The 25,397-nt window shown below is 38.9% G+C and overlaps 1 protein-coding gene across 3 annotated transcripts in view; it reads left to right on the top strand.

The window, feature by feature from the left end:
- SLC28A3 (solute carrier family 28 member 3) overlaps positions 1–25,091 on the top strand; it is a 52,176-nt gene extending 27,085 nt beyond the window's left edge. For 2 of the 3 annotated variants that reach the window (XM_035310913.1, XM_035310912.1), the window contains exons 5-17: positions 1,438–1,582; positions 3,233–3,346; positions 4,847–4,924; positions 9,806–9,886; positions 10,944–11,024; positions 12,679–12,804; positions 14,014–14,144; positions 15,487–15,655; positions 17,436–17,633; positions 20,351–20,432; positions 21,253–21,351; positions 23,103–23,226; positions 24,967–25,091. In XM_035310913.1, the coding sequence (XP_035166804.1) occupies positions 1,438–1,582; positions 3,233–3,346; positions 4,847–4,924; positions 9,806–9,886; positions 10,944–11,024; positions 12,679–12,804; positions 14,014–14,144; positions 15,487–15,655; positions 17,436–17,633; positions 20,351–20,432; positions 21,253–21,351; positions 23,103–23,226; positions 24,967–25,081 (1,543 nt within the window). In that variant the 3' untranslated portion in view covers positions 25,082–25,091. The remainder of the gene's footprint in view (positions 1–1,437; positions 1,583–3,232; positions 3,347–4,846; positions 4,925–9,805; positions 9,887–10,943; positions 11,025–12,678; positions 12,805–14,013; positions 14,145–15,486; positions 15,656–17,435; positions 17,634–20,350; positions 20,433–21,252; positions 21,352–23,102; positions 23,227–24,966) is intronic. The other variant, XM_035310914.1, reaches the window with a different exon arrangement.
- The last annotated feature ends 306 nt before the right edge of the window (positions 25,092–25,397 follow it).

The raw sequence follows: 25,397 nt of genomic DNA, 5'->3' as shown, positions 1-25,397 counted from the left end.
TAAATGGGCTGTGAAAGGAGGCCCTCAGAGTTTCCAAAGGCCAAAAAAATAAAAAATAAATAAATAATAATAATAATAATAAAATCCCTAGAAAATGAAGGTGGTCGGTCACCTTCACTCTCAACTACATCACTTTCTCTCAGAGGAGAAAAAGCTCTAAGGAGTCATTCTGGGTTCAGGAAAATGAACCTGAATGAATTGTTTTCTTAAGATTTTTATATGGTTTTACCCCAGGAGTAGGAATTTCAAAGAAAGATGCTATAAAGATTGTAGTGCTTCTGCTTCTGAGTCTCATTAGAGAGCAATTGCACACAAGTACCTATGTTAGACAATTTGGCAGCCTATCTAGGGGAGAGGAGGAGCACAAAGACCAGGAGAGCTCTGATGGGCAGATGGAACTAGTCAGGGTCAGTAAGTGCTGTATTATGCAGGTTGCAGTCTGTAAATGGTGTGTGTCAGATTAAGTGTTTAACGGTAGGTCACAGATTCCAACAAGAGACAGAAAATCTCTCAGGTGCATAAAGTGTTATTTAGCATTGCAATGGACAAAACATTTTGTGGAGCTAGTTTGCAGTATTTTTGATCCAGATCTAAAACCAAAATCTGGGTATCTAGGTACCACTGGTATCACTGGAAGCTAAAAAACTGTTAGACGTAGGTAACATGAAAGAACTGGGACTCTGATTAATCTTCTTCTCTGTAAACGGGATGATGTATTTCCTTGTCCCTCAGACTGTCATTGGGATAGTTACCCAAATACAGAAGCTAGACACAGTTCTATGTTAGTGGGGACCATAGAAACACTGAACACAGATGAGGACAGTGCTCTTGTTATTTCTAAGATGGTTAAAATTGCTATGACTAAAAGTTATTTTTTAAACAGATTACAGCCAGTTGCAAAGTAAGCGAATTTCATAGGCCCACCAGTTAAACTGCACAATACATTTTGAAATGAAATGAAATGAAATGAAATGAAATGAAATGAAATGAAATGAAAATGACACGATCAGGCTGACCTGCCCAGATCTAAGAAATGAATCAAGAGAGATGACAGGAAGGGAAAAGGAGGATAGTATGAGAAAATATTTTCATTTCATTTAACAGACAAAATCCTCAGACAAAATGCTCAGACAAAAGTCACTTGTGTTATATATATATATATATATATATATATATATATATTTTTCCCCCCCACACTTTGACTCTGGGGACATGGTCAGAGAACAATTCTAGATGCCAGCAAGGGACGTTGCTGTTAGAGTAGCATGAGTAGCACAAGTAAAGATGGTTTCCTGCTTATGTTCCTGCTAAAAATTTCAACTTAAAACATGCTCAGAGCTCTCATTCACAGACATATGTAAATGTAGGGGGGACAGGGCGAGAAGGAATGTCTGGTATCCTTCACAATGTCATGCCTGGCACTTTTTTCTCTTGCAGGGTGCTGTGTGCAGCTCTTCTCATAACTATCATCCTCTGGCTTGTCTTTGACACAGCAAAACAGGGATCCCGCCAGATGATCTCTTTTGGTGGGCTTGTGATGTATGTTGTCCTGATGTTTATCTTCTCCAAATACCCAGCCAGAGTGAGTATCTAGTCTATTTTGTTTTTTGAGTTTAATGTCTCAAAACTATTTCCGTACACTGGTGCTGAGTTCAGTAAGAGTAACTGAAAACCTATGAACTGCAAAATTTAAACTTGTCAGAGCACAGTGACATGTTTTACTTCTGAAGAAAGCCATTCTGCTCTGACATCTTGGGAAGCACACGCGGGGCTGTACTGGCAGCTGGCTCTCATTTTTCTGGGAGGCTACATCCTGTCCTATGTACTAGCACTTCTGTGGGTGGGGGTGCATTTTCTCACAGAGCATCATGGCAAGGCTAGGCAGTTTGCTCTGTGCCTCAACCACAGCAGGCTCACCACAGCTCCCAAGATGTCACAGGTGCTTGTATGAATACATTATTGTCATATCAACACAAATTGAGTGGAACTGGAGATGGGCTCCTCTTCCGTGGTTCTTACTGCATCGTAAGTTTGATTCCCACTGCAAATGCCAAGCTCAGTCCCTCAGATTTCATTATTATGTTCCCATAGACTTGTTAATGCAATTTAATTTTCCAGCTGAGATGTCCACCTTAATACTTAGTACTTCAGTGATACTACAATGGGATTAATTCAGCCACCACACCTCTCACCTCATCTTTTATCCCTGTGTGTATGCCAACCATATAGTGTCTGCTTTTACTGGCTGTATATTAATCTACTATCCAGCTCATCAATTTTCACCAACATTTTTTCAACACTCCTGCATCTGTGCTGAGGATTTGCTTCACAGAAATAGCTCCCTCAGCATGGACTGGTGGCACTGCCACTCCCCATCCTTTACAACTGCTACTGCCTCCAGCTGAGGTGAAAACTTGTACGGTCCAAATACTTTGTGCTTTCCCAGGGGTTCTCGTTACACCTAATTGGCTTGTGTTATTCAAATATCATCTGAATAAATTAGCGAGTGCCATCTCAGCTCTTTGTCTTGTAAATTAACAGATTTAGATTTGGTGTTCACAAAACAAAGATGTTTTCTGAGGCAGCAGAGCAGAAATCTGCAGTATAGTAAAGAGGGGCTGGTCACATACTGCCACAGTTTTTCCTGCAACTGCCTTTATATCATATGAATTCCAATAGCCAACATTAAGTAGCTCTCAACTAGCCAAGCTCTTTAAAGCTGGGGAAGACAAATATGGTTGAAATTACTTTAAAAATAGCAAAATCACCTTATTCCCAGTCCAGATATGTGAAGAGTCCCTATGGTAAATTAATTTTTCCTGATGTTTCCATTCCATTAAAAAAAAAAAAAAAAATCCTGTCAAAGTAACACTTGCCTGCTGCCATCATGTATGTTTATTTCATACATCTTTAAGATGTAACACAGGAAAAACAGTTTCTCCTTTTCTTTCTCCTTTACTTGCACTCTGTAATTGTGAAATGGACATGATGGACATGTTCTTACTTATCTAGACAGGTTTTCAGCATCTAGCTCAGATAGAGGTAACCACATCGCAGACCCTTTGAGCCCCCTTGAACTTGTGTTGGCAGCTGCTGCTACCCTGCAGTAAGCCAGACAATCCTTATATTATTTTAACAAACATCTAAAGTATATTAATATACATTTAAATAACAAGTGGTTTCTCTCTTTTTTATTTTTTTTTATTATTTTTATTTTTTTCTGTCCATCTAGGTTGCTTGGAGACCAGTATTTTCAGGAATAGCAATGCAGTTTATTCTTGGAATTCTTATTCTGAGGACCAAAGTGGGGTTTGATGTATTTAACTGGCTAGGAATTCAGATCCAGGTAAGCTACTTGACAAAAACATTTATTTTTTATATCATTTTCTGTCTTAAGACTCTTACATAGCAGTCAGACAATGCAATGATCCATTTGCCCTGGGATGTTTCCCCAGCTGAGAAAAACTGACATCTCAGCGTGGTAATTAATGACCTGAATTCAATCTTCTCTTTTCTGTTTTGCCCAATTAGCACTAGACCTTGTGGGACAGGTTGATAAGTAATGACCAGAGTAACTCTGTATGTTAATACCTCTATTTTCCTTGGATTAAAATCATAACTGCATCCCTCCAAACACACAGAAAAACTATTGTTCCACAACACTTATAGAAACTCTTAGACTTGGTCCAACTCCAAAACATCCTTCTGATAATGCTACGGTGATGAAAAGCCTTGGGATTTAGCAAGGCAGAACAATCATCCTCAGAATAGCCCACGGTCATGGTCACACTGGCATTTTGTAGTTCTCACAGCATGTAAAAAACTAAATTCAAGTACAAGTGGCAAAATTCACAGTCGGGACCGGACAAAACAGCTCGCTGCAAGCAGTAAGGGATCTTTAGGGAGGTGACAGGATCCTGCCACAGGTGCCTCTGCAGCAGTCTGCAGGCACATTTTTTTTTTAAAGTCCATTGCTGAAAGGTAATAATTAAGATAAATCCAAAAAGCAGATGAGAGAGTACCCACTGAAGGACATTCAGACTTTCCACCTCAGGGATACTAGTCACACAACTGTTCTTCACAGTACAGATAATTAAGTGCATTTAAATCAAGACAGTGCAGAATGTACCGTTTCTGTGAGAGAGTGAAGGCACAGGTCTGACGTCTGTCTGGAGGCTAATCTGCAAAGCAGCAGGAGTCATCTGGGTTTTGTCATCAGATTCTCATCCTCCCCTTCCAATTTCGACTGAAGTGGGTCTAGTGCCCCCTTTTGTTAGCTCCGTATAGTTTACAGCCGCTCCTCTCATAACTCACTCTGGCTATTACATTTCCATTTTAAACAGAATCATTAATAGCATACGTTGTCATCGAGAAATAAAACTTCACCACAATACCAGAATTAAAAAGTAAAAGCTTCTTTTATGACAGCTTTTGGCTACTCTTTTCACCACTCACTAGTTAAACCATTAAATTTAAACTGTAATTTACCGTACATATTAAGAGAGTGTAGAAATACACCACAATATCAGGATTAAAAAATACTTTTTATTTTATTATAGTTTATTGCCTTTATTTTGTTGGGTGCAACTGGAAAACTTGCCCTGTGCTGTTCACCTACACAGTTTGAAATAATCCTTCCTTAAGGATTCATTAATAATGTTCCTTCATAGAGGAACAGAGCAGAGACCCCTGGTTCAGCCACAGTCAGGTAAGCCTGTACCCATAAAGAGCAGAGCACAAGCTCCTTGGACCTCACCAGATAGCTGCAGGAAGACTAGCAATATTTGCATATTTTTTACCATGGACATGGAACCTATGACTAATTTCCTTTGCTTTCTGTTTGTAGACTTTTCTGGAGTACTCTGATACAGGTGCTAAGTTTGTGTTCGGTGAAAAGTATACAGATCATTTATTTGCTTTTAAGGTAAGAAAGCTTTTATATATACTGTATAGACAGATAGGCAACAGAGAAAGGAGGTGTATGCTTGGGAAATATATATCTTGTGATACCAGTGCAGTAACCAAACAGATCAGCTAAGAGGAAAACTCTTCCTTGTTCTACTCTGAACTGAAATTTTGGGAACCTCGCATATCAGGGATTGTAGTGATAGGAAAAGGAGTAATGGTTTTAAAGTAAAGCAGGGTAGATTTAGAATAGATATTTGGAAGAAATTCTTTAATCTGAAGGTGGAGAGGCACAGGAACAGGTTGCCCAGAGAAGCTGTGGATGTCCTACCCATGCGATTGTTTAAAGCCAGGCTGGATGGGACTTTGAGCAAGCTGGTCTGGTGTGAGGTTTCCCTGCCCATGGCAAGGGGGTCGGAACTGGGTGATCTTTACAGTCCCTTCCAACCCAAACCACTCTGTGATTTTGTGATTCTATGATAAAGCCCTTCATTTGTTGCCAGGCACTGAGTGAGGTTATACTTGTTTAGTCCAGTTACAGCAACTTACTAGTCTGGAATCAAGAATGCTTATATGTTCAAAACAACATCAACAACGACAAAAACAATGCAAAATGTATAAGGACTCTATTAGAGACCATTCCTCTGATCAGACAGAGACTATAGGCATGAACTTCAGACATCTGACCACGGACTTACAAAGTTTTATCTTCTTCCTTGCCTGAATGTGATATTCCAAACTAGATATGTTTCACACTTAGCCCCATCACTTCTTAAAAATAATAATAATAATAATAATAAAGTTACCTATAAAATATGATGTTACTAAGAATACTCATAATAATTTAGTGGAAAAAAAAAAAAAAAAAAAAAAAAAAAAAACGAATTTCAGCAAGGAATAGGAATTACATTTTAATTACAGTATTTTCTCTTCCGTTTCACTTTTTGGACTTCTCTTACCTGTACTCTATTAAACACTCAAATGGCAACTTGCATTCATGATTACATATTTTGGGGGTGAAATGATTTTATCCCCAACCCCACCCCAGATGCTATTTTTCCTGTGTTTCTGCACGTTGCATTCTGAGTATGATTTTTCAAGTTAATTTTATAATGCCTCTGAGATGATACAAAACATTTTGCTGACTAAAGCCATAACTATTGACCAGACTGTCAAAAGTTTGCTTCCATGCATGCAAACATCCACCCGTTTTACAGTATGTGCTGTATGTGGAATAACAAGCACAAATAAGGCATTTTCACCAAAAAAAAAAAAAAAAAGAAAAAAAAAAAAAAAGTTGATTTTCAGACCTGCATATGTCTTGGTATAGGAATATATACAGTAAACAGGAAGCACACAGCATGACAAAACATCCTCCATCCACTACTTCTGTAGGAAGAGATTTCTGTCTTTCTACAATGTTCATGAGTGACAGCCAGCCTATTATCTCTTGAAACACTTGTCTGTTTTTTAGACATTAAGATGGTCAAAAATACTTCTGTATCTTTCAAATATTTTATCAAATCTGCATATAGTGCTGAGCTGACCAGATTTTGACCCATGATTATTCAGAAGTGTCTTCAAAAATTAAACCTCTCAATCTTGGCTTAGCTCAGGAGAGGGAGTAAAAAAGCAATAGTACCTCCTTGCAGAAAGCTATCAGAGCCCAATCATTTCCATACTGCATCCTTAGAGATATGCAGGGACACCTCAGTTTTCTGCTGTTTTAGATGTATGAGGTTCCCAGAGTAGACACATCCCCCACGGGCACCCACTGGGCATTCTGACAAGTCCCTCTACAGCCTTTGAGCCTTTTAGTCACAGAAACACTAATTAGTCATAAATACACGCATTTGCATGCATAAACTGGGTTATTTCAAATGCATGTTTGTGTATGCAGATGCAGAGTTTTGGAGTTCTGAAATAAACTTGCCCACATAAACAAGCTAATGCACATTGTTTTACTGTGAGAAAAGATACTTTGAACTAGCAGAAACACTCTTTTAGTTCTATTACTAAGTCTGGTGAGTGCGACCACACAGTTTCTCTTAACTTTAGCATACCTGAGGAGTCAAGTAGTTGGACAATACCTTAATATTGAGTCATCTACTCTGTTGACTACAAAAGACAAGTTTTGAGTCAAGAAGCAGGGAGTTAGATTTCTAAGCCTAGATTTCTAGTTAGGTTAGCAAGCCATATGAATTTAATTCTGAAGAGCTCTCTCATATCAGTTCTCAGTGGAAATATAATGGGATTTTTCAGGGTGCTCATTAAATTTATTCATTAAATACATTTCTCATTTAACCAACAAATGAAACACAGCTAATTACAAATGATATTGCACCACTACCTCCCCTTGCCATGCAGGTATTCCTACGTACAAAATGTGTGTAGATGTCCCATAGTTAGAGAGGGAAGTTGTTCCTAGATTACATGCCTCCTTGTGGAGGCGGCTCAGTTCCTAAGGCCACAAGGAGGAACCATCTGATGTTATGATGCTGTGACTCTTACTCTCCTCATTTGGGCACTGCAACAAGGAGGAGAGGTTTGGCCTTCTCCCACAGGTAACTTGCTATAGGACAAGAAGGAATGGGCTCAAATTACTTCAGAGGAGGTTTAGGTTGGAAATTAGGAGACATTTCTTCTCAGAAAGGGTAGTCAGGCATTGGAATAGGTTGCCCAGGGAGGTGGTGGTGTCACTGTCCCTGGGGGTGTTTAAGGAAAGGTTGGACATGGTGCTTAGGGACATGGTTTAATGGGTAATATTAATGGTAGGTGGACAGTTCGACTAGATGATCTTGGAGGTTTTTTCCAACCTCAATGATTCTATGAGGAAGAGGATGGCGAGCAACAAAGGATTGTCCTGCCCTCTCCATTCTCCCACTCTCGTCCAACATGCAATATGCAGTCCCACATAGGCCCAGACTGAAAGTGACATTTCTCCTTTCTCTCTCAGGGAGAGAGGAACCATACAGACATGGGACTAGAGGAGTTTTCTTGAGGTTGTTCTGTCCTTTCTCCTAAGTTTCAAAACCACTGACTTAACATTTCAGTGTATTAATACTGCAGGGAGCCTTTCTGCAAAACAGTTCAGGTGGTTTTTTTTGTTGTTGTTGTTGTTTGTTTTTGTTTTCAGCTGTTAAGTTGTTAAGTGTTTTTCATTGCATTTACCTCTGCAGACAGTGCAATTGAAAATCCACTGCTATGCAATGGATTGCGAGTAGTTTATTTCCATTCTGCTTATTTTAAAGTAATGGTTTGCAGACACTTTTTTCCCTGTGACTTTGTTATGACCTAGATAAATGTTAGCCTGGTTGTGAGAGATCATTGCAACAATTATTTACTTGTTAAATAGTTGCTACTATTTTCTGATGAAGACATAACATAATAGGTACCACATTAAGACACTGGGAATTCAGGCAGGAGAGTTTACTTACAAAGTAGTCCCCAATTTCTTTATGCAGTGAAGGTAGATATTATCACAACTGGAAAAAACTCCCTGTTTCATAAAGACTAATGCTACATCCAGAACTGCCTGCAACTCAGAAATGGAAAAGCATGGTTTAGAGTTATCGAACTTACTTTCAGAGGAAAGTGCACAAGAAGTGAGGCAGAGGGATTCTGACTGTCACCCAGCACAGACAGAACACTGTCTCCTCACTCCTTCAGCTAGAACCGTACATACCATGGTAGCAACTGAGAGCACTTCTCATCCATTCAGAGTGAAAGACACTTGACTTATGATTTTTACCATCCAATATATACAGCTGACTTTTGACCATCTAAACTGAGTCTCCAGAATTTTATCAAAATTGTTGTTTGTATTAACTCTTCTCTAGAAAGGAACAACATTAATTTACCAGAAAGTTCTCTACAAACAATGTGTTTTGTTCTTTCTTGTTCTGTTCACTTCTTTTATTTATGATATATTATGACCTTGGTTGAACATACATAAAAGCTCATTATTTCTAATGGTGATGTTTTAGCTATAACAAACTTGTCTGCCTAATTCTGGACCTTTCTGGAGGGGGGGTTCTTCCTGTTATATACAATCATAGAAATGCTGAGATCCTGCATGTTTAACATACTTGAAAATCAAGTGATACAAGTTTTAGTCAGTATGAAAAACTAACACAGTTAATAACCTGTCACACAATGGGTTAGGCATTGTTGGAATTCTTTCAATACATATTCAAGGAAAATGTTCTTCCTTCAGTTTCAGCTGAAGGAGAGATATTTCTAGACTCCTTGTATTTAAAAAGTGTACACCTGTGAATTTGTTTTTAGGTAGACTGTGTCTGCATTTACAATTACAGAGTTCTTGAATGTGCCCCATTGTCATCACATTGTCATGTAATGTTATTAATAGCACCAAATAACACAGAAAAGAGGATTTTGCTATAGTGTCTTATTAGGAAGCAGCTACACTGTTTGAGCTTTCTAAGGAAACTGTCCTTGATTCTGGGAAATAAGTCAGTTACAATCTCCAACAGAATCTCTCCATCTTCTGAGGGATTTCTGTCCCAGTGCTTATATAACACTCTAAAAAGTTTTGTTTGTTTGTTTGTTTGTTGGTTTTGTTTTTTTTTGTTTGTTTGTTTTGTTTTGTTTTGTTTGGCTATAAACAGATGTATATCATGTTAAACCAGACAGTTTCAAAACTATTGCAGTCCTATCAGAGAACTACACAGATACATAAAAAACAATTCCACCACAAACACACACAAGTCTAGAAGGTTAAAAGTTTTACAGCGTAAGTGTAAGCGTAATGATCAGTTTTCAAGACCTCTAAGTGTATCTTAAAAAACATGAGCCTCTTTTTCAAAAATTAAATGGCCTACAGAATCAAGGACAGGAGAACTACTCTCAAAGAGTTAATGATTTTGTGTTTCTAAATCAGGTCCTGCCAATTGTGGTTTTCTTCAGCACAGTAATGTCTATGCTGTATCACCTCGGAATCATGCAGTGGCTCGTTGGAAAGGTAGGAATTGTCACCAGTAGATTCTCATTTGCCTAGTACAGGACACCTCTTAAACACATGTAACACTGGCTCTGTCCAAGCTGTTCAGGGATAGACATATGGGAGGTAGTTTATTCTTAACCTGGAAATAGTTTTGAATGGTACAACCACAAAATCCTAACTGACATCACCTAGCACGCTTTCCTCCCCCAGCCTGGTCTTATTGTTAATATCACAGTAGTTGTTAGGTTTGCATGTCTAACTTCAGCATTCCTCTGATGCCATATTTGCCTAAATCTTCCTTCCACCTCCCCATGTCCATCCCCTAAAATACTGGATTGAAGTTAGACCGCAGCCAGTGGATTGCTGCCTACTGCTAAGCATTGCAGTAGCAATTGCAAACACTTCCCTGTCACAGATCCCCAGAGGACTTATGTTGCTGAATAAAATCAGAGGATGTTTCCTCACCTCATCCTTTAAGTGTTCATTTCAGTCAGGTCCTAGGCCCAGTGTCAGTGTCCAATAGCATAATAGGAAGTCTACAAATAGTCTTTCTGCCCTGCAGGCCCAAAGAACTTAGCAGATGAGGAAAAAGATCTTTTTGTATGGTGGTGGTTAAAGCATATTTCTAGATAAACTTCAAAAATCCTTTGACCTTCTCATTCCCAAGATTGTTACATTATCACCACAAACCTATCCTAGCTGAAATACCATGTGCTAAAATTTCTAAGATGTGTTTTTAGCCTTAATAAAATTTTACATTTTTTCCCTGTATATGATCAAAGTCCCTTTGGACAGGTACATAAATAATAAGGACATGTTAAAATATCAGCTTCTAGTAACTTAGTGAGGAGCTTGGGATCTTTCAGTATTGTACTCTTAATTTTGTTAAATTATTCCTCCTCTGTCTTATTTAAGCATGCTACAATTACAAGAATGGACAATATCTTGTTGTTGGAATCATTAACTCAGGAAATATTTTAAGGTATCTCAGAACTCTGACATTGACATGATTAATTCAAGAAGTACATGGATTAGGCAAACCAATGTTTCCTTTTTTCTTTGTTAATCATTTTAGGTTGGCTGGATAATGCACATTTTTATGGGGACAACTCCTGTTGAGTCTTTTGTAGCTGCTGGTAACATATTTGTGGGACAGGTGAGTTGAAGCATGGAAAAACCTACTAGCACAGGATTACTTATTATTGTGAAATATTACTGCTCAGCAAGCATCTGTGTATAAAAACAATCCTTATTTCATATGTGTTGTGGTTTAACCCACCCAGCAGCTAAACACCACACAGCCGTTCGCTCACCCTCCCCCCTCCCTCTCTGGGATGGGGGAGAGAAAGGGGAAAGTGAAGCCTGTGGGTTGAGATAAAGACAGTTTATTAAGACAGGAATAATAATAATAATAATAATAATAATAATGTGTGCGAAACAAGTGATGCACAATGCAATTGCTCACCACCCGCTGACCGATGCCCAGCCCAACCCTGAGCAGCCAGCCCCCCACCCCGGCCAGCCACCCCTATATATTGTTTAGCATGCCGTCAGATGGTATGGAATACCCCTTTGGCCAGTTTGGGTCAGCTGTCCTGGGTCTGTCCCCTCCCAGCTCCTGCTGCACCCCTAGCCTGCCTGTTGGCAGGGCAGAGTGAGGAGCTGAAAAGTCCTTGGCTTGGTGTAAGCATTGCTCTGCAACAAGTAAAACATCAGCATGTTATCAGCACTCTTCTTGTCCTAATCCAAAACATAGCACCCTACCAGCTAATGGGAGGAAAATTAACTCTGTCTAACTGAAACCAGGACAATATGAAGTAAGGACTTAAGTACAGAGGGACTGCTGGTTGATTTACAGAAAAACTGAATTCTGATAAGTGTTGGCAGTGATACACAATGGGGCAGGTCTGGGGAACCGTATCTGTTCCCAACAGAAATTTAAGCATAAATGTAGGTGATAGATCTGCCTTAAAATGACTACAAGACTACTCCAAGGCTATGAAATATATATATATATATATATATATGTATATATATTTTTTTTCAAATAAGAAAGAGAGGGCAAATAGGATGAAAAGAATATACATGTGGTAGGCAAGGGCAGAGAGACAGATAATTCAGAAAATCTACGATTCAGGCTTGGCTTTGCAAGGCCTTAGACAGGAAAACATGGGACAGACTAATTTCCCAACTAATGGGAAAATCCAGTAAAACAACACTACAGCAGTGTCTGTCCCCATCTTCAAAACACTGGGAAAAGATCACCAAGTAGTGTCCAAGCACAGAAACAATGCTAACACATGATAGCTATTTTGCAGCAGTGCCTCACTGTTTTGTACTTCTTCCAGACTTAAACTAGTACGTCCATATTATACTGCCCCCAGGGTATGCTCACACAAATGCCAGAGGACTCAGAGCTTTAACCTGCCAATAAATACTGTCTGGTATGCATGTTTCACATGTCATACAGGTTTAATTGCAGCTCAGACCCATGACTGTTTCTAACTCACTCAAAACTTGGTTGGGATTTCCTGGCAATTCCACTAGGTTTGGGGGGAGACTTTAAAACAGCAGAACTGTCTTCAGACAAGATGGCTCTTTTCCTATTTTCCCTCTCAGGGAAAAAAAAAAAAAAAAAAAAAAATCAAAACCTTATTAATATTCAGAGCATTCATTAGCACAAAGATTAACTAGTCAAAACCACCTAGAAATGTGCAATGCAGCCACCTATTTTCCTCACCTCTTAATAAGAGAAACCTCTGAAGATTTATTAGCAGGTTCTTCATTTGTTGGTTGTTTTTCACTTCCAGACAGAGTCTCCTCTCCTGGTACGGCCCTATTTACCATACATCACCAAATCTGAACTCCATGCAGTCATGACTGCAGGATTCTCCACTATTGCTGGAAGCGTCTTAGGAGCATATATTTCTTTTGGGGTAAGAAAGGGAAGAAGAACTGAAAAATACATTGTTTGTCTTAAATCATGCAAGTATAGAAGCCTAGTTAAAATGCTGACGGGTATCCACGAGTCATTCCTGGATTATTATTATTTTGTTTTAAGGAATTAACCACAAAAAAATCCCTGTCTCCTGATGGTAGAAAAAGATAAGTAGACCTGATCTTAAGTACCATGAACTTCTACCTAAGTAGTATAGAGCCATCTTGCCATAGCTGCAAGGAAGTTACTGATTTGTGTACTTTACTACAGTCCAGATGAACTAACATGGAATGTGCTAACTGATCAATGTCTGCAGCAGTGATAACAATTACGTCCTTCAGGAATGGATGCTAGTGGCGCAGGTTCCAGTAACAATGTGCAAACACAAGTAGTAAATGTCTTGTCTGCCAAGGGCTGCTACCACAAGGTTAGACAAAAAAAAAAAAACAGAGTTGAAGATATGATAGATATATATATATATGAAGATATGATATGATATATATATATGATATGATATGATCAGAGTCATCAGGGGATTGTATGATATACATACAATATCTGAATAAAATACAGTGGGGAGGCAGAGGCAAGAAAGGCAGGGTTGGCTGAAAAGACAAAACAAGAAGAGGAGAGATGGAAATACTGCAAAAGTTAGCAAATAAGAAGTTTTGTGTAAAAACTTGTGGAAAAAGAGGTGAAAGAATAGTAGAGGAATTTATTTTAAGCCCTGTATTATTTTTTATAAATCACAACTTCAAGGGACAAAAACAATTTTCTGCCATCGAGGGGCATAGTTTAAGGGTGTCCATAGGTGGAAGGCTGGCTCTCACTCATCCACTCCATTATTGCTATGCCCCAGACCTGGCTTTTTTTTTTTTTTTTTTTTTTTTTTCCTACTCCATGGATCTGGCTTTCTTGTTTACTTGTTTATTTCTTTTGATTTTTGCTTTGCAACGAGACAGGGGAGAAGCAGCTTACCTCTTGGAACAATTACTCCTTACTCTTAACTTCTTAGATTCTTCCTTTCTCCAATTAGCTCTGTCCTATGTTGCTCATTTTTTTTTCCCTATGAGTAATGCAATCTTTTTAATGACCCCCTGTAGGAAATTATCCAAAATTTTAATGATTTTTATTGCTTTTTACATGTTTGTTTATGATGTTCATGATGCAGTTATCACAGCATATTTTCTGTTACCTGAAATTCTAGATTTCTGCTTCCCACCTACTGACTGCTTCTGTCATGTCAGCACCAGCATCATTAGCAACCTCCAAACTGTTCTGGCCAGAAACTGAAAAGCCTCAAGTAACTTTGAAGAGTGATCTTAAAATGGCAAAAAGGTAAGCTAATCTAGACTCTAGTTAATAGTGATACTCATGCAAAAATTAGATTTAGAAGAATAACTAAGGTTTGGGGGCAGCACATGGTAGGTGTGCAGGTAATTAATTACACACCACTGTACACTAAGTTAACAGTTTCTGTATTCAAGTGCAGCATGCCCTGCTACACCTGTATGAAGGGACCACCATTCACTAGGACAGGCATAGAGCTGTCATGGAACAGGGCTGAACGATAAACTCTTCAAAGAGCAAAAGAAATTCGTGCCCAACGTGAACCACCAAAAGATTTCCTTAGTTGCTCTTTGCTTTGCAACAAATCTGCAAATACAAGCAAACAAAAACAAAGGTGGAGAAACTGATGCTTTCAGTGATGGCAGCAGAAAATATTGCTCATCTACAGTGAGAATTGCTTGCCTCAGAAAAGACAGACAAAGTGAGAAGCTGTTTGTGAGAAGCTGCTCCTGATCAGCCTAAGGCATCTCTGCAAGAGCTGCCTCAAGAAGAGCAGTGCCCACTCCCCCACCCCAGCAGTGCCTCAGGCAATTGCAGCACAGGAGTCTGATTCAGAGCCTGCCTGACCGCTCCATCCCTGCCCCAACTGTTCCAGAATTTGTCCTCAGGGAACTGAAGGCACACCCTCCTAGTGGCTCCCAAGAGTATACAGGCCAGAACCTACTCCACCTAGCCATTAGAGAGTAGATTTAGATTAGATATTCAGAAGAAATCCTTTACTATGGGAGTGGTAATATGGGACAGGTGTTGGAACAGTTGCCCAGAGAAGCAGCGATTCCCCATCCCTCAAATTGTTTAAAGCCAGGTTGGATGGGGATTTTAGCAACCTGGTCTAGTGGAAGGTGTCCCTGCAGTGGAGTTGGAACTGGATGATCCTTAGGGTCCTGTCCAACCCAAACCATTCTGTGGTTCTATGTTTATTTTCCCTATGACTACACAAGTAGTCATAGTGGAAGTTAATTTCTAATCATATCAATGTTACTTTTAGTTCCATTATTTGTTCCCAAATTACAAACTGTTCATATTTTGTAATAAAATGTCACAAAACAAATGTTTTTAGGGAATCAAGTTGTGCCAGGCCAGGAGAGGTTCAGGTTGGATATTAGGAGAAATTTCTTCTCAGAAAAGGTAGTTTGGCATTGGAATGGGTTGCCCAGGGAGATGGTGGAGTCACCGTTCCTGGGTGTGTTTAAGGAAAGGTTGGACGTCGTGCTCAGGGACATGGTTTAGTGGGTGATATTGGTGGTTGGGGGATGGTTGGACCAGATGATCTTGGAGGTCTTTTCCAGACTTAATGATTCACACACTGGTTTTGTTTTCACTGATAAAGTGAATCAAAGAACCTGCTGGAGGCAGCCAGTCAAGGTGCATCTAGCTCCATTCTGCTGGTGGCAAACATTGCTGTGAACCTGATCTCCTTCCTTGCCCTGCTGGCTTTCATTGACTCAGCCCTCTCTTGGGTGGGCAATCTGTTTGACTATCCACAGCTGAATTTCGAGGTATGGTCTTCATGTCCTTAATTCAGCCTATATGCATACATAATTTGCCTTTCTCAAATCAAGTGCCTGCGTGGCTTGCTGTTATTGTTTGTCTAGTTTTTTTTTTTTTTTTTTTTTTTTTTTTTAAAGAGCTAAAAGTCTATTTTTGTGTGCATGTTCTTTAAAAAAATGTTTTTACAACCATTTACAGCCAAAGGAGAAAATAGTTGCCATGTAAGTATTTCTGTATCCATTAGTCCAGGTAGTTTCCCTCTGGGTTGTTCTTGATAACCAGCAGAGTACTTTTACCAAGCATTGTATGTTAATGCCCACCCCCTCTGACTTGGCAACATCTCGGATCTGACACTTGCTAAGCCATTAACATCTCTTTCTGCTAAACATTAAAGTGTCTTTAGCTTCAGATAACCACATCAAGTCCTTAATGCTCACTAACTTCATCTAGATAAGGACAATGGGACAAGGCTGAACTTGTCTGAACCCGTGCTTACTCAATATTGCTCAGTTTTCAGCACAATTAAATTGTAAAACTGCACCCAAATCACTCAGCTGAACAAACAGCTTTAAACAGAACTTGTTTTTTAACTTCGGTTAATAAATCATTTTTGACCCAATCAAAAAATCTTGTTTCAGTGGATTTGAGCTATTTGTTTTGCAACCTCCTGATAAAATGTCAGTGTGAAACACGGATATAATGCTGTAATGCAGGTGTTGGAGAAGTGTATAGACACTCATAGCAGATGTGGATTCAGCAATGTTAAGATGCTACCCTACTCAGCTACCACCACACTAGACACCCACAGCAGAGGAAAGGCACATATATGCATACCTCAGCCATATCAATTGAAAGGGTGGTATTTTAATAACTGCTGGATGGAGCAGGATTTGGATGAATTGGTAACCCACAAGGAGACGCAGCCCAAAGACATGTTGCGTTCAGCCATTCCTTTTGAGAGACAGTAACATCTTTTGTGTTCAGTTCCATTGCTGGAGTAGGTCCAGTGGGGACCTGAAGTTGAGACTGATTTTGTGGGACTGTGCTGTGGACATGCTGACTTGCTGAGTATTTCTGTCTTGAACATAAAAGGAAGAAGTTTGTGCAGGGTCATTCTTTCTGGGGGCAGAGAAAACAATGAGGAATAGTAATTGCTCAAACACATAAGTTAAATTCACGAGACCATCTGACCAAACCTTTTCACCACTGGATGTATTTTCTTTCGTATATAAAAATAGCCTATAGTGGGATATATTTATTTCTCTTGCATAGGTTTTATGCTAGGAAAATAAAAAATAAATAAAAGATATACCTCTAATTATCTTAGGAATACAGATTTTCTGCAGAGTCAAGCCCTTTGTTTACACCAGTTGGAGTCCAATAACCTGATTATTAAAGCCTGTTCATTGATACACTTGATTTAATTAGCACATGTACTGGATTTCTCTTTTCTCTTATCACTCTTTTAACTCAATCCTCAGTTTGCTTCAAACACTCTGTCCAATCTGAAGGAAAAAAGGCAAGGAAAGTTTTGTTTTATTTTAAGTGTAAAATTAAGGATATACCTGATTACATTTTTAGATCTAGATTTTCTGTTGGTCTTTTTCAAATTGCTCTGGCATTTTAAAAATTCCCAGTCTCACGAATGTGTTGGCAGTAAGAGATCAAGACCAATGTTCCTGTGCTGTAATAAAACCATCCTTATTTTAAATTTAATTTAATTATTAAATGCCATTGTTCTTTGACCAATCATCTCTTTTGACCGGCTTTATCTTATATATTTTGCAGAACATTTGTTCATATATCTTCATGCCATTCTCCTTCATGATGGGAGTAGATTGGGAAGACAGCTTTATTGTTGGTGGACTCCTAGGTTACAAAACTTTCTTCAATGAATTTGTGGCTTACGAACGCCTCTCAAAACTGATTAACAACCGAGAAAAGGGTGGGAGCATGTACATTAATAATGTGAAACAGTATATGACTGTAAGTAACATTTTTTATTCTGGAGACTTATTGGATCTAATTCTTTTCTGCTGTGACTCAACTGGCATTATAATAAGGTCACAGAGGGATAATGGCAGCATATTAAAATGTATCTTTCAGCAACCGTTTTCAGCAAGAGTTTAATTATTAAAATACATCATTGTCTTGTGAGGCTGCCATGACTGTCATCAGACTAGATACCTCTAACAAACATAGCAAAGAAAGATACAGACTTTGGTAAGGGGAGTTTTGAGGAACATGCACTGTCCCACAGAGCACTGCACTGACGACCAAGGCTGTCTTCAAGTTTAGTTTCTTCATAACTCATTCTTAGCTAGAACTTCCCTATGAGATACTCTCCTATGAAGATCCTGGGCAAGAACTGGCAGATACTGCTGTCCACAGAGGTTTACTTAAGCCTTATGTTTGAGGAGAGGCATCCAGGAAGCTCTAGCTGATGGCTTTTAAGATATTATTGACACTCTGTTGTCCATGGCATGCCTCTGATGGTGGTTATTGTCCTCTGTGCAGAAGGTGGTAGTAGAAAACTTGTTTTACACGGCATACACCTCCCCTGCCACACTGAGCCCATCCAGTTTGTTTCAATTGCCAATGAAGGTTAGTATGCACAAGGACTTCCAGCTGAAGCCTGAGCCCAGGTGTCCTTCACACATCTATCTATCTGGATGCACCGAACAGGATACATAATTTCTACTACAATCACAGAGGAAGAAACTTCACTGAGGATGGCAACACAAACGGCATCTTAAGCATGTGCATGAGGGCAAAAAACAGTCACCAAGGCTGACTTTTCAGCTGTGACGCTTGCATCTCCATTTGGCAGTCCTGACTGCTACTCCATCTGGTCTCCCCATACAGACTCTGTGCCAAATTTGTCCTCATTCTAAGCACCATGATACTTAGATTTGTTACCACATTGGCCTTTGCTATTCAAATCAAGATAAGTTGTCACTGTAGAGGACCCCTATTTAGGAAGCATCCTTATGTACAGCCTTTAATCTTCATTTTATCTAGTATGATGATGTGGATACCTGCCTTATATACAAACCAAAACCATGTTCCTGACCACTTGTGTTCCTTATTACTAGAATATATTTTACAAATGGAGGTAGAAAGCCAGGAAGTCTGTTCAAATCCACTCTTTCAAAAGTACCCATTGCCAGTGATAGGACCCTGAGCTAGACAGACTTTTGATCAGCTTCATGACATGTTCTACAAGGCGAATATGGCTCTCAACTAAATAAATGCTTAGATTTTTTTTTTTTTTTTTAAATCTTGAAGTCAGTTTTTCTGAGTCCGATCCCATCACCTGTATTTTACCTTTTTTTCCCTTGGTGAAATGTAGAACAGGACTCCTTTGCTCACTTTCAATACCTACAAAGACCTGTAGTAGCTTCTGTGGTAAAAAGCTCTGAGATGCAAAAATAATTTTGATTCATAATACTTGTAAAAATTGCCAAATAGCCATTTTATCTATGGCACAAGAGTCCATCTGAGAGTAGGCTGGCTTCCAGTTTTAATGTCTGTTCAGTTTCAGAACTCTCTAATACATCCAGTCACAGATATTCCATCAGAGAAAGCAAACAATCAGTCCTCAGCTACCTCACCTGAGCCAGTAATAACAAGTCTTCTTGTTTTCTGAGTTAGGAGAATGCAAGTGAAAGCAGGGAAATCATCATACACAAAGCCTTTTCTAGGAAAAGCAGGTAGAGTGCACACTTGAAAAGCATTTTCCTGCATATATGTAGGCTGATTGAAAATGTCTGCAAATTGGTTTTCATAAAACAGGAAGGGAAACAGAGAAATACCTGATAAATAGGAAACCTACTAGAACACTCACTCAGCTGTCTTCAGCTTGCACTTAAAATACAGAAAATAGAAGTTCAAAACTGCCTGGGGGCAAAAATCCATTTGCTGAGAGATGTTGCATCTCTTCCCAAAATGTCTGAACTACATTTTTCTATATGTTTGTAACCTGATTTCTCCCAAAGTCATTCTGTGTCCTGTGGGGGATAGGGATGTCCCTTCATGGGGGCAGACAAAGGGTAACCTATATTGTGCTCTAAGGTCCAGAATAAGCTGGTGTTGCCTTTCCTTTGGAAGGAAAGTGACTGAAATCAGGAAGCAAATAAATTGCTACTGGGAATTGCAGAATCATAAAGTCCCTCTGCCTGTTATCACCTCGAAGCACCCACTCCGGAGGAGGCACATTTCCCTTTTCTTCCTCTGTGCACAGAGAGGAGCATGCCCAGAGCAGTTGGGTACATGGAACCCCCTGCTTTTTCCAGGGACAAGGAATTCAGGAATACATACCAAAACCTGAAGTTTGAACAGAGTGTTATAAAGGCAGGCCAGCCATGAACAGCAAGGGCTCACACCCTGAAAAAACAATAGCTGAATTGCCACTAGTGACATAAGAAAACATTTTGTCTTTAATTACTATTACTCAATTCAGCAAGGTACAGCAATATACATGAAAAATAAAACCATCACACAGTCTGAGGTATGAAAGCTGCACACCTTCAAGAGGAAAATAAGCTTACTTTGCTCAAAGCCACACACTGGGGTAGCAACCAAGCGAAACAGAGTGATTTCAGTACTCAGGGCACTGGGCCACAATGCCATGCTTTCAGACCTCTACTCTAAAACAGCATGGGTTGTCTCAATTCACTCAACAGTGTGTGTTTGTTTTTCAGGTCCACTCTGAAACAATTGCCACCTATGCGCTTTGTGGATTTGCCAACTTCGGCTCCCTGGGACTGGTAATAGGAAGCCTGAGTAAGAACACCTCTCAAAAATAATTTATTTAGCAAGCAAATCCCAAAGAAAACACCCGGAAGGACGGGCTATGGGTGAAGCTTTAGGTGCTGAGCAGCTGCTTTGCCAAGACTCAGTACCTAGCTGGGCATGGGGGGGGCTCCCCAGGGGATGCAGGCATTAGGGCACAGGTACTGGGAGATGGGCTGAGAGCAAGGGGAGGGGACCAAGCCCTGACCACAGGTCTTCTTGTCCAGATTTTATGCTGCCAACTGCTACAGCTATGGAAAATCTTGGGTTATGGGGTAAGAAAATGATTTCTGTAGCCCATTAGTTTGAAAGATAAAATAAGCTATTTTCTATAAAAATATTGCATGTATGCAAAAAACTTTTTAAAATAGACTTTTCGGATCTCTAGGAGAATTGAAAAGCCATCTGGGTTTCTCACCAGATAGAATTGGTGTCAGATCTCTTTACCCTGAGAGATAAGGTGGGTTCTGCAGTGCCAGCAGCAGTGCCAGACAGTGTGGAAGAGCCACAAGGCCAGACTCCAGTGCCATGCCTGGGATTCACTTCTGAAAGCTGCTTTGAGCTGGCACAGACTTGTGAATTGCCAAAGCAAACAGAAATTACCTTTTGGCACAAGCCATCATAATGGTTGCTTGTTTGGAAACCTTGCCATGAGGCTTTCAAATGCCCCACTAAAATGTGTAATTTTCCATCCTTGTTTCTCAGGGTTAGAGTTACAGGTTGGGACTTTCATGAAGGGAGGATTGCCAGGTTCATTTTCTTTATATCTATATGTATTTATGGTTTATACACACTTTATTTTTCTTCCTAGCAAGCCTTGCTCCTTCAAAAAGAAAGGAAATAGCCGGTGGTGCTTTCAGGGCTATGATTGCTGGAACTGTTGCCTGTTTCATGACAGCCTGTATTGCAGGTACTGTGCTCAAGTGTAGCATGCCATAGTGTGAGTGTCCACGGGATGGCAGTGCATCTGCGTGATAAATGCAGCAGAGAAAATCCTGTTACATAAACCTAGGATTTTTGGTTTGACAAGATTAAAAGCCAATATTCAAAAAGTTGCTGAAAATTGGAATATATATTAAAAATCGTATTATTTCTTCCTTTCTATCTTTTTTGTTAGTCTATGTATAACGCCTGAAAAGGAAAAAAAGAGATAATTGCAAGTTATAGATGAGACAGAGATCCTCGTACACACCGCTGCTACAGAAGTATTAAAGTAATTACAGAGCAGAAATGGAGAAGTAGAATGAAAGTAGAATGCAAGAGAGAAGGAGTGAGGGGGAAGCTGAACAGATTTTGGCCGTAGTGATATAAGGATATTTTATGCTGGCAGTATTCCCACAGGGCATTTAAGTTAATGAAACCATCTTAAGGTGGAACTCAGCAGCAGATCCTTGTTTTCAAAGTCTCACCTTCAAGCTGAATGAAGAAGCACAAGGAAACAGCCATTTTAGGGAGGAAATGTAAAAGAACATACTACTAGTCACTCAGGAGGTATGCCCAGATATGATTCAGCAAGCAAAATTTACCCCCAGTATTTAACTTTCCCAGCTTTCTTTCTGGAGCACGTGATATGCAGAATTGTATGACAAAAGTTCAAGCACTGATATTCCTCCAGTGAAGAATGAACTTGGTACTTTATGTAGCTGAAAAAAAAAGTGTCTGTATGAGCCCCAGCTTCCCTATCCCTTTGTGTTCACTGCAGCAACAAAAAAAATACATGTTGTAATGATAATCCTGCACTATTTTCTGAAGGTTATAGATCTAACACACTTAAAAGTTTGTTAGTCACACAGCCCTCCATAATATCTTAATGCTTGACACTATTCTGTATAACTGAAGAATCAGGAAGTCTTCCTAAAAGCTGTTATTTCACAATCTTGGCCTTAAGAGTAAAATCATGAATAGTCACTGGGAAATCTTTACAAAACAATAAAATCTGCCATGGAAAGACAATTACATTCCACCCACTCCTGGCATGGCAAATACTTTCACCTTACCTAGAAGTTAAAAGAGCAAAGCAATGTCTACTATCACGTTTATGATACAAACATATTAAAAATGTGGCTATATTTCCCAACATATGTACGAGAAGGACCTGTCATTTGCATGTGCTTGTGTCTCCATCCCTATAATGAATACTGATATTATAATTTGTAGATTTTGGAGAACATCTAGCAAAACAGAGATAAGACCTTAACTACATCCATTTAAAACAGAAGAAAAGTTCATGTGTTTACCTGCACTACTACAAATGCACCATACTTCCATTTTACTTATGGAAGGCACACTGGCCCAGCAGTGAGAAAGGCATTAGCATACCTTTTTAGAAGCATTAAAAGGGGTAAGAAGTCAAAATGGTCTGAGTCTAGTAGATTGATTACCACAATTTAATTTCTATAGGATTTAAAAAAAAAAAAAAAAAAAAAAAAGAAAAAAGAAAAAAAAAAAAAAGTGATAATTCCTTAATACAATTCTATAAAATGATTCAGATTTTTTTAAGCCCACATTTTGAGGGTTTTAATCTTGTACCATTTTACAGAACCATCTAAGAGGGTGATTTCAAATCCACCAGAATGTTTCATCCAACCTTGCCCCAGTAATTGAAATCCCAAACCTTATCTTACTCATTGCTCATTAGAAAAATTGTTACTTATTCCACAGGAATGCTGACTGTCCCTGGTGTGGACGTCCCCTGCCACATTTTATTACCAAAAGCCTTCAACTCCACAAGTTTCCCTGCCAACAGCACAGAGGTACTCAAATGCTGCCAGCAGCTCTTCACCAGGTAATGAGTGTCCTGAGTGCCCCCCACAAGCACGGCAGACTGTGCTGCAGGTGGTTGTCAGCTATGCTCCTGTCCTGTACCACTGTCCCCAATACGCCCCCAATACGCCCTTCCATTCCCATCTCCCAGCCACAAGCTCTGTGGGGCTGAATAAAAAGGGGGCCAAGGAAGCTGAGACCCCTCTGTCCCACTGCCAAGGGGAGGTAATGAGGAACTCTTTACCCTTTTGTCAGCCTAATTCTAAAAGCCTTTTTTTTTTCCAACTTTTTTTTTTTTTTTTTTTTTTTAATCTCTAGTAGGTATTTTCTGTGAACTTACACCTTTTAAAGAAAGGAATATTTTAGTGCTGCTAGAAAAGTTTTCATTTTCTTTGGCATTTCTCTCTCTTAACATGGAAAACACAAACAGAACCAACTGAGAACTCAAAATATCTTTCTCCAAATCTGCTAAATCCAGCTAAACCTAGTAACAATGGTGACTGTTTATGAAGAAAACTTCATACACATTTGAAGTAGGAAATACTCAAATTATATTTGATAATTGTCTATCCAAATATATGAAGAAGAAAGAAATAAGAGTATTAAATAAGAAATATATTCAGACATACTTTACACTGTCTCACAAAGAAGCAAATGTCTTTGTCTTTAGTTTATGGCAAGAACATTTTAAATTTCTGGTAATTTCAGGTGTTTTTTTCCACAAATAACTGCTTTAGGAAAAAAATACTATATTTGATCTCTTTTCCATTCTACTGAAAATCAAAGGAATTAATCCTTTTCACATTTTTTTGAGCAAAGACAATGCTCTAAGATTAAATATTTGTCTATAGTAAAAATGTATAATATAATAGTGATATTGCTGTAATCTATCCTTCAAGAATCGAAACAAAATCCCCAGATGGGCTGATTTCACTAGATCTTCCTTCACTTCCCACAGTGGCTATTTTAAATTCTTTATGATGTTAAATACAGTAGGAATCAAAATTACAATTTTAACTGCAGGTGATTTTATTCCTGTATTATTATTTTGAAACATATTTATTCTTTGACATAAATGTAGCTTTGAATATGGGTGTATACAATATTTAAGGTGGCCTTATTTTTGTGGAAACATTTCAGATTTCAAATATTCATAAAAAGTCAATTAACAAAAATTGTTCATATTGGTATCAATATTACCACCTTGTGTCTGAACATCAGCGCATGCCTATCACAGCAAGGAAATGTATATTCCTGCAACTTCATGTTTCAAATTAGTTTAATTTAACATGTACCACAGTGACACAAATGTTTCTGCAGAGTGAACATCATGCATGATACTGGGTATTCATTCAGGTTTCTTCATCCCTCATATTTTTTTCATCACACACGTTTTAACATTGCCAGGGTACAATGAAGATTGTAGCTTGCTCAGAATCAATGTCGAGCAAATGCTTTGAAAATGCAAAAACCTTGAGTAGTGAAATGAAGCCCTTGATCATTTCCATTATCTAGGACGATACACCTGAGGCACAAGGACTTCACACAGAAAACTAAATATCAGCCCAGTAAAATTAGAGAACACCTGGTGATGCCAATTGGCTGGCATTCAGAAAGGTGTCTCTAAGTTTCACTTCTCATGATAGTTTTAACACATTGCTTTGGAAAAAATGGTATGTTCATATGTAGATATACATACATATACCCACAGACAAAAGAGAAAAGGAGTAAATCTGATTTCTGCTTTTCCTTTTCTTCCCAGTGCAAACAATACTCAAGAGAGCTTCCTTGGAGGAAACTACAGCCTGAGTTCCTGGAAAGGATGTTGTGAAATACTGAATCAACCTACTTTCAATTGCACTTGGATTAAACCTTGACTTGGGGTGGGATAAAACTAAGAGCTTTGTTTCATGGCAGAAAAGTAATTAAAAACTTCCTTTTCCACAACAAGTACAAAATGCAAAACAAAAACAAAACAAAACAAAAACAAAAACAAAAAAAAAGACCTTTGTTTCCTGTCTCTTGCAAGCCCAATTCCTATGATGTGCATGGAATTACTTCAAATTTAAACTGGGATAAAAGCAAGAGACCTCTTGCTGCAGATCCCTTCTCCTGTTAGAGATCAGAAGAGACAGAGAAAATTTCTGAGCCTGCGTCTTCTGCTTTCATTTCCACCTTGAAACAGATGAATCT

Source organism: Oxyura jamaicensis, chromosome Z (assembly GCF_011077185.1).
Source record: "Oxyura jamaicensis isolate SHBP4307 breed ruddy duck chromosome Z, BPBGC_Ojam_1.0, whole genome shotgun sequence".
NCBI lineage: Eukaryota > Metazoa > Chordata > Aves > Anseriformes > Anatidae > Oxyura > Oxyura jamaicensis.
Note: the sequence above shows the minus strand (reverse complement) of the source record. Positions and strands in the feature narration are given on the sequence as shown.